Here is an 11,101-nt window from a genome sequence, read left to right as displayed (position 1 = left end):
ATTACTTACATGGGCTCATCAGAATTAAGGTGATCAGTAAAAATAAAAAAAATTATGCATTCGCTCGGAATTGAGGGAAATTAGGGATAAACATTATGCGTACTTTTTAAGTCAGTTTTCAAATTAATCGAGTTGAGAAGTGGAATATATCCTTAATTACCATCTAGGTACTATTTTGACTACCTTCTTAAGAGGTGAATTCCGCTAGGCGGGCTTTAGATATGAAATTAACTCACTCCTAACCAATTTTGTCCCTTGTGCCTGGATTCAGTATGTGTTACGTCAGTGAAGCACCTGCTCATTGTAAGTTCTCAGTTAAGACCTTTCCTGCGCTATGCATTTACCAGAAAATTCCACGGCCATGTCAATGGCTTCTTAAATTCCTTCGGTTCTCGACGATTATCAGAAGTCTTCTGTGTGTGATCAACGCACTGATGATGTGTCGGTGAACACTTGACACATCATCATTATTATCATTATCTTTAACAATAGTTGAAAAAATTCCCTCTTTTTGGGCGATTGGCGGTGCACCCAGTTTTTTCACAACCTCGTTGAACAGCACAGACAGGCGTCCATCATGGCAAATGCAGTTGTTCGCATTAATGAATCTTCTCATGATAACATCCTGTATTGCCTTATTTAACCTTCAACGGTAAGGGCGTGATAGGATTACTCCTTTCACTGTTCGGTGTGGAATATCAATTAGACATCTTATTTGGTTCATTCTCAATTACAGTTTTTCCCTTATTAGCGTTTGCTGGACTTGCCTTGGCTTATGTCGTTCAAAGATTTGGACGGACTCATTACGCCGTCCAAAAAACCTCCGAGGTTGAGAATTTGATGACGGCTGTTGAACGAGTTTTTACGAATACCAAGCTTGGGTGTGAGCCTGGATATGTGATAGAACGACGACCCCCGGAAAACTGGCCAAATAAAGGAAATATCATATTCAAAGACGTATCACTGACATATTATCAAGGAAGATCACAAGTGTTGAAGAACATCAAAGTCAATATTAAAGGGGGTGCAAAGATCGGTGTTGCCGGCCGGACGGGTGCTGGAAAGTCATCTTTTGTGGCAGCTCTAATGCGCATGCCTGAATCATCTGGCGAAATAATCATTGACGGTATTCCAATAAAGCAAATCAACCTCCAGGAAACTCGACGATGTATATCCGTTCTTGGCCAGAGTCCAGTTCTGTTCAGTGGATCACTGCGGAAAAATCTCGATATTATTGAACAGTTTACAGATGCAGATTTGTGGCAAGTTCTAAAAGATGTACAACTAAAAGAGTTTGTGAAAAGTGTTCATGGGAACCTTGATCATGAACAGTTGGAAAATGGTGCAAATATCAGTGTAGGAGAACGACAGTTGATTTGTTTGGCTCGTGTGCTGTTGCAGCGAAACAAGATCGTCGTCTTGGATGAACCCACGGCCAATGTAGATCCAAAAACAGAACAAACAATTTGGGGCGTGGTGCGTGAAAAACTGAGGGATTCCACGGTCATCACGATAGCTCATCGATTGAACACTATCAAAGACTGTGATAAAGTTTTGGTTTTGAAACATGGAATGGTAGCAGAGTTCGATGAGCTGGACACATTGGTCAACACAGAAGAAAGTCAGTTGGGCGAGACTGCACGAGTTGCCACTTCCAAAACAAAGTAACCTCAATTAGCCGGTGAACTTTTTCTCAGCTGCTATCTGTAATTCCTTTATTTGCTAACTTTGGTAATCACAATTTGTTCACTGTTAACCGAGCTTCGCTTCTTATGGGGAAGACCCTTAGCTGATTTTATCTACCGAGCTTCGCTTCTTATGGGGAACACCCTTAACTGATATTATTTACCGAGCTTCGCTTCTTATGGGGAAGACCCTTAGCTGAGTTTATTTACCGAGCTTTGCTTCTTATGGGGAAGACCCTTAGCTGATTTTTATGTTGTTATTATTTGTAGCTCGTGCCGTTCTATCTTGAGGAAGTTCCTCCTCACTGTTAGTTAAATTTGCATCAAAGGACCGCAGATTGTGTATACTTGTCGATCAGTATCAGAGGAGCTGTGGTAGCTGATGGAATATTTCTTCGGAAATGTTTTCGTCCTTATCAATATGTTTTCCTCATCGTAGTTTATGGGCAAGAATGATGTTTAGAGCTTTCTGAATTTTTCCGATTATGATCTCGAATTTCGTAGGAAGAAACCGGTAATTTTTGAAGTCCAGTTGTGATGTGACGGTAGAATATCATATTTCAAAGCAGATTACAACCAAAAGGAAGTTCTTGGATATACTGGAGCTTTTCGCGTACAGGTCCACAGGATTCGCTGCCGGGAGGATAGAGAATTAAACAACTGTAAATTAATTATTACATGGCAAAGCCATTGTTCGTTCTACCTGCCAATGGACCATGTTAGGCGTAGGAGCGCAAAAATGCGAAAAATCCCTACAACGCAAAGTAGATGTAGGAGGTCATCGTAACTGGATGTTTTAATTCTTTTGAAAGCCAAAGAGACCAAAACTTCATTGATATTTCACTTTTATGGAGTCACTTGATCGTACTGAGGGAATGACAATAAAAAAGGCCTTTATTGTAAATGTTATTGGAAAAATGTGAAGAAGACTTTAAGTTACAGAGCGAAGTCAGCAAGTAATGCTAGAAGTTTTTTTATAAATTGGTGAACGCTCCATTGGGTAGAAATAATCTAGGAACATACAATATTCCACAATCATAAGTTAAACATTGAAAACCAGCCCCCATTTTACTTTTCTACTGGCTGAAGCGTAGGAGAGCATAATGGTGTATATTAGCCAAAGTCATACTCCAAACGCGCGAAATTTTTTATAAGTCGAAAGGTTGAACCCCTCTGGGGAACTTACCAGTCAACAGGAGTTTGGATACACCAAACGAGTTTAATGTTTAGTCATTTCTAGACGTTATAGACCTTTTAATCCAGACCGCCTTCATTTTCATGGTCCGAAGGTGCCTGTGTTAACATGGTGACTTTTACATTAATAATTGAAGAACACACCATGAAAAATTTTCACCGGTGATGCATAGAGTTTTAAGAGCGCTTGACCTGATCCACCGACGTACCGGTGGACGCTTCATCAGTAAAAGATAATGAAGAACCCGTCCCTTTTAAACAGCTTGAGCTTAAAAGGGATTCGAAAACGCAAAGGAAAGCAAAACTTCTGATTTACGAGCCAACTGAAGCAGAAAACTTGGGCATCAACATGAGGACAACCCTAGCGATTATTTTCCTTTTAGTTGGGATTGACTACATAGCCGCTAAGAAACACAAAGGTGACCTGGAGATATTTAGCCATAAATGTTGACAATTATGGAAGGCTATTCGTCATGACAGGACAGAAAAAGCGTGCACTGTAAGTACCCTCCCGTTGTCCCATACAAAGCCTTAGAAAACTTTTCCAAGGCTTCGTGTGGAACAACGGGAGGGTACTGACAGTGCACGCATTTTCCGTTCTGTCATGAAATTTGTGTTTAGCTTGGACCTCAATGCCTGTTGTAGCTTGACACTGAAGTATCTAACATGTCTCATCTTTATTGCGCTAAAGGAAATCTGAATGAATAATGTAATGCGTTTGTGGAAATCATTCTAAACGCTATGAAAAAGATTGCTCATAATTTTCTGTTTCTTTTCTTTCTTTATTTCGTCTTCCTTTCTTCCCTGTCCCCTATTTTCTGCAACAGTAGCTGCTCCCCCTGAAGAAGATGAAGATGAAGTTATTGAGAGTAGTGGTTTGCCAGGCCGTGGTATGTAGGAAGAAAAACGCGCAAACGTTTCTGTTAATTTCATTTTCTACCTTAATATTTTTTTCATGACGTGAGCTTCATACTAGACTTTGTCTCATTATGTTCAACTCTCTTTCTTACGGACACCTTAATGACTTCCGGCTATTTTGTCTCTCAAAGACACAAAAAAGGGTTTTTTGTTAAAAAGTGTGCTGTCGATCGTACACTCCTGTAATTAATGTTTAAATATTTCTCCTCTCTCAAGTTTTAATACATTCTACTTTGCGCAAATATTATTTCGCTTTTAGCAACACTCAGGCTGCAGCCGACGTGTTTCCGATGTGCTTTTCCTTTAAAACCCCCTTAGTTCTTGCAGGGGAGAAAATTTATTAAGGGTTCTTGTTCAATTTGTTACACATGGATACAAACTTTTCCACAACCATACTCCTTGGTTCTTAATCCGTTGATCGATTCTTTAAAAACTGGGATTTCAAAACTATTATTTAAGCAGGAGCTATTTTTTAAAATAATTGTTCTACTCTCTCTCTCTCTCTCTCTCTGTCTCTCTCTGTCTCTCTCTCTCTCTCTCTCTCTCTCTGTCTCTCTCTCTCTCTCTCTCTGTCTCTCTCTATCTCTCTCTCTCTGTCTCTCTCTCTCTCTCTCTCTGTCTCTCTCTGTCTCTCTCTGTCTCTGTCTCTCTCTGTCTCTCTCTCTCTGTCTCTCTCTCTCTCTCTCTGTCTCTCTCTCTCTCTTTCTCTCTTTCTCTCTCTCTCTCTCTCTCTCTCTCTCCTTCTTTATTTATCTTTTTAGCCTTTTTACTGCGGCTAGTCTAAATGGACTTAACGATTACATCGAGAGTAAGAGGTACACACAATCGAAGAGAGTTGCTCTCATAGTTACATCCAGGATTCTCAAGCTTTATCATTTCCACAATGTTTTCATACTAAAGGTTCCTTTACTTTACCTTCTTTTTGCAGAATGTGACCCACCGCTCAGGGACACGTATTGCCTAAATGGTGGGACATGTTTTAGAATTCCAGGCCCTGAGAAGGCCCCTCACACAGGTCCCCATTGCGTTTGCCAGACGGGTTTTATAGGGAATAGATGTCAGGATGTTGATATTGACTTAGGGAACTTTCTTGACAATTTCAACCGTGTGTGAACTTTTTAATGTAGCATGTAATGCCGAATTAAATTATATCAAATTCTATCTTAGGTTTTCCTGTTTCGTGTAATGCATACTCTTCCTTCCATATATGTGATAAAGCTATGGTTGGTGCGCATGATTTTAGATTTAGAGATAAAACTTTGACTCCTGACTAGGAATATTGCGTTGTGATTTCCAGCAAGACGCTGCTCTCACCGTTTCTTCTCTTCCCCCTTAATTAAATAGCGAAGAAATGGACCCTAGCCATGGATAATTTCTGAGGGAACCTTACCTAAAACAGTGACCAGAAAAAGGGAGCTGTTGAAAATCCGAGGGAGGCCAATTTTTCTGGTTTCCCTGAAATAGACACTGATGATGGCTTACGAATGCTACAGAGGGTTGTTGTCACTGTTTTTTCAAGATAGTGATAAAAAAAATCGCGATAATCCCTACCGCTAATTTCGCGCATGCCCTGATAATTTTTACCAAATGTGTCATGGATGAGCCATTCACAGCCCCCTCAGGAGATAGATAGATAGATAGATAGATAGATAGATAGATACTTTATTATAAACACCTTGCAGCCATGGGCTGAATTACGGAATATTTACAAGTACAGATGATAAAAAGGACGTGTAAAATATTACAACTTCGTCGTTAAGAAAGAAGGAAAATTATCTACATCTTATAAATATGGCTAAAAATAAAACTATTCTTCAAGCGCTTGGTTTTGCATATGGGGAGAGTGAAATCACTTTTGCGCCTCAGTGCGTATCTACAACTCTTCCTTTGGGGGAGGAGGCTGTGGAGTCTATGGGTGGGGTTACGGACTATCTCGTCAAACAGGTTGGTTGAGATTTTTTCCCTCCTCTCGTGAAGTTTCGGTAGGCCAGCCGTTTCTAGTGCCGCACAATATGACAGGTTAGGATAGATGATTCTGAGTGCCCTTCTTTGGATCCGTTCCAAATCTTCACTGATGTAGTTTGGTAGAGAACGGTGGAATACAGGACTTGCGTATTCCAAGACGGGTCTAATACATGTCACATAGAATTGCACAAGTTCGCTTGGTGCAACTCCGGATCTCTTGAGTTGTCTCAAAAAGTAGAGACGAGAGGAACATTTTCTACTTAGTTCAGAGGTGTGCATGTTCCACTTTAAATCGTGGCTAATGGTCACGCCTAGCAATTTGGCACTGGTGACTAGTTCAAGGGGTTTGCCATTTATGACTAGGGGTTCAAAATCGTGGTTGCTGTTAGAGAATCCAATTCGTAGTTCTTTGCACTTGGCCTCATTCAGTTGGAACCCATCGATACTAGCTTGTCTTGAAAGGACATCCACAGCTTCTTGGAGTTTGCTCTCACTGCCCTTAGTAATTATTTCGGAACAAGGTGTGTCATCCACGTATTTCCACAAGTCGGCTGGGGAGTCTAAACCGTTAATCATGATGAGAAATAACCAGGGACCTAATTTTGTTCCCTGGGGGACGCCGGATGGTACAGAGCGCCATTCAGAGTGACAATCTTGGGCAAGTTTGACTCTTTGTTACCGGTTCATCAAAAAATCGACAATCCAGCTTTTGGTTTGACTCGGAATATCATATGTTGCTAGTTTTTGAACGAGAACACTATGGTCGATAAGGTCAAAAGCCTTACGGAAGTCAAGTAGGGCTACTCTTGCCGTGGCACCATTTCCGTCGGTGTTAAAAAGCCAATTATGCGTCATGTTGACCAGAGCATGTGTGGTAGACGAGTTAGGAAACCTCAAAAAGGCAGAAAAGTGTTTATTTTGAGAAAAAAACTTGCACTATCTCGAACTTTTTAAAATTTTCACTGAGTCATGTATGATTTCCCATTTCCGTAAGGTGAATCCAAACCCTCTGTCCATATGCTTTGATCGGGATTAAGTTTGTATAAAACTGTTATTGGGAGTGTTTTGAAGAATCTTAATCACGATATCATATTGTATTCTCAGGTTGCCATCACTCTCGATTTACTGTATTTCAAGTTTGAGTCAAAAAAGTTGGTCAGCATTTTTTTGCACATTGCTCAATTTATTGATGTTAACCCTTGTTATCCCCTATGTGTTGTGAACTACAATTTTGGTTTTTTTTCCTTTTCCAACAACGATCTAGACTTTTCAGTGTCGAGACTGCTCCATTACTGATTCATATTGAGGGTTATCCATTGCTTGAGCTCACGTATTTTAGCGTACACGCCATACTTTCCAGCAAGGGCGCAGCCCTCCCCCCAGCTGGTAGCCCCCTCGAGGTGGTATTTCCCATTATATTGGCACACCAATGGCCCGCCGCTGTCACCCTGGCAGCTGTCTTTGCCACCTTCCTTGAAACCGGCACAAAGCATGGAGGCGTGAAGATTGCCATAGGCACTTCGACACACATTTGGTGACACTAAGGGAAGGGTCACTTCTTGCAATTTATTTGGCTGGCCGCCTCCGCTTTCCAGAGTTCCCCATCCGCTTATCAGACACTGGTTATTGAGGTCATCTAGGGGAAGATGATAAGCATCGTCTCCCAGACATACGAGCCCCACACCAATTCCGAGAACTGCTTCTCTATCAAGTTTGATCAGCGCAACGTCGTTTTGGTTGTTGCTCTCACTGTACTGAGGATGTTGTACAATTGCAATAACATTAAATTCTTGAGTGGTGTCCTCTTTAAATTCCTTGCGATGTGCACCCAACCTAGCAAACAGAAAATTGGATATGAGACCAAAGCTCAACTGAGTGTGTCAAAACAGGGCTTAAAATAGTAATGCAGAATGTTTCGAAATGGCCAATAGATATAGAGGTAATAGGTCACAGTGAAAACCTCTAATATCGATGCATTTTGGTTTTAAAATTTTTTTCCAAAAGAAAAAACTGATAAAAAACAAATTCTTTTGTAGCAATTAAAAAATGTTCCCTTCGAATTGATATTAAGTCATAGTTTACTTCCGTCTTTTATAATGAAAATTTTAACTAACAACTTTGTTTTGGTCTTAAGATGTTATGCATTTGTCAAAAACGCGGGAAAAAAAATTTAAAAAAAATTCACTTGATGACTCGAACCCTATTCAATTCTGATTCTGCCACTGTATTTTCTGTCAACTAAGCTATGGCGAAATCGGATTCAGTGTTATTAGAATTTTAATCACTATTTAGAAATATTTTGTATTGACCGTGCATTTACGGTCGCATCTGAAAAAAAAGAAATCGGTGCTGAAGTGCGTCAAAGAAACGAACTTTTAATTACCAAATTTTAAATTGTCCGGGCTGCGAGCCAGTAACACAGTGAGCTGCGGTCAGGACCCACTGCTTATGGATCAGAGAACCACCACAGAACTGCCCTCCATTGTTTCCGCGTAACATTGCCTGCCATGGAATGCTGTTCTTAATTGTTTCTCTCCCGCCAACAATTCGTGCACTGGAAGTAGGACGATCACCGCAGGAGGAGGGGGAAGGTGGAGGTGGAGGCTGGGGACTAGAAGTTCCAGCTGGGGGTGCGGCTTAAAACAAGATTAGGTCAGCGGCAAGATCAATCGATCAGTATGAGTCACGAGTCTTACTGGATCATGGTAATGTCAACCTACTCTGAAGCCGTCAACTGCCAGTTTTTTGGCACGGATTTTTTTTGTCTGGTCAAGGCGAGATCAACCGCAAATTATCTGCAGACGGTCTTAAGGCTCCTCAAGGAAAAGGTGTTGTCTTACAACATTATTTGAAATAGGCTAGTTTTTGTTTTTATTTTAGCGCTATCTCAGCGTCTATGACTGATCAGTAGAAAAAGTAACCCTGATGAAACATTATGAATGCTACAACTAAAAATACGAGGGGAAATATTGTCAGCTGTTTCAGAGCCCAGTTACTGGGCTTCTTAACCTAAACCACGAATGATATACGATTTTGCACTCTACATGACACAACTTACGGGTACAGTCTCCAGATCCTTCGGAACAGTCTGCATCAAAGTCAGGAACAGGATTACCTTTAAGAGGAAAACACAACTACCATGAGTATGCCTCGCTATCGCGCAACACTCTCCCAAACGGAGACAGCACGCGTGAATGATCAGTCCAAATCATGTCCATTATCTTTGCATCGGCCAAAACTTCAGCCAACTTGACTTAAGCTATAAGAAATAGCATCCCTCAAGTCTATCTTTATTCAAGTGCCCATGACAAATCAAGTTGAAATTGCTATTAAGTCCCTCATGATCAAGGGGGATAAAAAGAGGATGGCAACCGTCATCATGAGATTCGCGGGTTGGTAGACTTTTAAGAGGGCGACACGATCGTTCCATAGAGTAGCAAAAGCAAAAAACTCGGTTATCGCAAACTAATCACCCTTTACTCTGTCCTTCGACTAGTTTGCAAGAATCCTAATTACCTATAAAGTATAAAGAAGACGTGAAAGAAAAATAGAATGACTACCATGTTACTAACCGTAAATTCCAACAAAGAATGTCAACAAGGCGAAAAGCGCAAACCTCGTCATTTTGAACAAAATGTCCGGGAGTTCTAGGCTTTCTGAAAGGTCAGAATGTAAGGGAGCCTTCTCCACCTGCTCACATTTATAGTAAAAGTAGATTAAACATTGCTTTTCACGCTCTGCCTTGTTTTTACAGATGTTCCATTTTCCTATGCGGGCCTACTATATAAGTGAACAATTGCTAGAATTTTTTTTTTTTATTAATGAATACTTTGTTACACATTACTTTGACTTCAAAACGTTTTAAAAGTTCCTCGTATGCTTTTCTGTCAGCAGCTTGTTGCAATAGGTGTACAGCTATTTGCATTAACTCTCTGTGTTTGAACGAAGGCCAATTGCAACTCGATATATGAACGCAAGATCCTAAAAGCACGGCAAACAATTGATTAAAGGATCAACACATTTCTCGCTTGTGACGCCTGAGATCAAACAATGAATGGCAACTTGAGCATTAAAACTGCAACAATATTTGTTTTACAAAATATTAATGGTTTTTTAATCCTTTGTTTGACATTCTTGTCGGTTCTTTTAAGGATCTAAGACAAGGTAATGGTGATTGGAAGGCCCACTCAATCATGTAGAGGGTTAGAAGTTCAAACATTTCATTACTTTTGAATGAAGTTTAAACACATTGTTTGAAATCATTTAGCTGTGAACCCTTTTCGTACGTATCGAGAATGTTATTCTCTGGACCCATTTTATTTACCATAACGACATAGTTTTCGGGTTGGAAAAATAATCCATTCTACCATGCATTCCATTCCGGGATGTGATTCCTTGTTCTAAATAGACCTGAGATGCCAGAAAATTTTGTTTGAAAAAGTCCGATCTAAATAAACACCTTGATTATCTGTTCCCTGAGTTAGCACAACCACAAGCTGTTCCTTCCAGCGCCATTTAGGTTGCTACAGTCCGTTTCAAACTGTATTGATAGAACGTTTGCTGACAACCCGAAAAAATAAAGAAGCTTCGTGCTTCTTTGTTCGCCCTTAAAACTTGCAAAAACCACCCAAAAAACGAATAATACTGAATTTCAATTCCTTTGACTGTCTTTTAATTTACGTATTAAGCAATTGATGTTCCCTTTGTTAAATTCACAGGTTATTTCATCATAGTTTGAGAGGAGAGACTGGTTCGCAAAGATTTCTTAGGTAAAAGAAGAGGCGTCAGTTTCTCTTCAGCTATCAATATTATTATTATGACATAGACTTGATCTATGCACACATCCTTATACCAGTGTATGTATGTAGATACAATGAATATATGAAGTTCATATATTTTGAACTGCGGTATTAAATACGTATGATGCACGATCCTTCGCAGTAGATAGCGCTATTTATGCAATAGCGAAAATCAGGCCTGTACAGGATTCGAACCACTGACCTCTGCGATACTAGTGCAGCGCTCTACCAATTGAGCTAACAAGCCATCTGGGAGCAGGCCGTTAAGTTGATTCGTAATAAACCCGTGATGATAAATCAGATACAATGAATATATTGTATCTGATTTATCATCACGGGTTTATTAAGAATCAACTTAATGGCTTGCTCCCAGATGGCTTGTTAGCTCAATTGGTAGAGCGCTGCACTAGTATCGCAGAGGTCAGTGGTTCGAATCCCGTACAGGCCTAATTTTTTTTCAGGTCTGATTTTCGCTATTGCATAAATAGCGCTATCTACTGCGAAGGATCGTGCATCAGACATATGTATGTATGTAATAAC

General features: G+C 40.2%; 2 protein-coding genes across 2 annotated transcripts; one reads left to right on the top strand and one right to left on the bottom strand.

The window, feature by feature from the left end:
- Window positions 1–1,022: 1,022 nt before the first annotated feature.
- On the top strand, window positions 1,023–6,187 carry LOC111336108 (ATP-binding cassette sub-family C member 4-like). The gene is made up of 3 exons (XM_088740448.1): window positions 1,023–1,621; window positions 3,707–3,769; window positions 4,726–6,187. Exons 1-3 carry the CDS (start codon window positions 1,087–1,089, stop codon window positions 4,908–4,910), a joined length of 783 nt encoding a protein of 260 aa, XP_088596574.1. The 5' UTR covers window positions 1,023–1,086; the 3' UTR covers window positions 4,911–6,187.
- A 737-nt stretch (window positions 6,188–6,924) lies between these two features.
- Window positions 6,925–9,492, bottom strand: LOC111336129 (trypsin-3). The gene is made up of 4 exons (XM_022942163.2): window positions 9,335–9,492; window positions 8,821–8,877; window positions 8,146–8,398; window positions 6,925–7,595 (listed from the first exon to the last, which is right to left on the bottom strand). The coding sequence occupies exons 1-4, from the start codon at window positions 9,384–9,386 to the stop codon at window positions 7,052–7,054; spliced, it is 906 nt and encodes a 301-aa protein (XP_022797898.1). The 5' UTR covers window positions 9,387–9,492; the 3' UTR covers window positions 6,925–7,051.
- Window positions 9,493–11,101: the final 1,609 nt, after the last annotated feature.

The sequence above is a fragment of the Stylophora pistillata genome, chromosome 1 (assembly GCF_964205215.1).
Source record: "Stylophora pistillata chromosome 1, jaStyPist1.2, whole genome shotgun sequence".
NCBI lineage: Eukaryota > Metazoa > Cnidaria > Anthozoa > Scleractinia > Pocilloporidae > Stylophora > Stylophora pistillata.
The sequence above is the reverse complement of the archived record's forward strand: the minus strand, read 5'-3'. Positions and strand labels throughout refer to the sequence as shown.

Coding starts and splice junctions, on each gene's coding strand:
- LOC111336108 (XM_088740448.1), top strand. CDS start 1,087: ATGCGCATGCCTGAATCATCTGGCGAAATAATCATTGACGGTATTCCA. Junction 1,622..3,706: donor ATTGGTCAACACAGAAGAAA/GTCAGTTGGGCG, acceptor TTTCTGCAACAG/TAGCTGCTCCCCCTGAAGAA. Junction 3,770..4,725: donor TAGTGGTTTGCCAGGCCGTG/GTATGTAGGAAG, acceptor TTCTTTTTGCAG/AATGTGACCCACCGCTCAGG.
- LOC111336129 (XM_022942163.2), bottom strand. CDS start 9,386: ATGACGAGGTTTGCGCTTTTCGCCTTGTTGACATTCTTTGTTGGAATT. Junction 8,878..9,334: donor ATTCTTTGTTGGAATTTACG/GTTAGTAACATG, acceptor TTCCTCTTAAAG/GTAATCCTGTTCCTGACTTT. Junction 8,399..8,820: donor AGGATCTGGAGACTGTACCC/GTAAGTTGTGTC, acceptor TCTTGTTTTAAG/CCGCACCCCCAGCTGGAACT.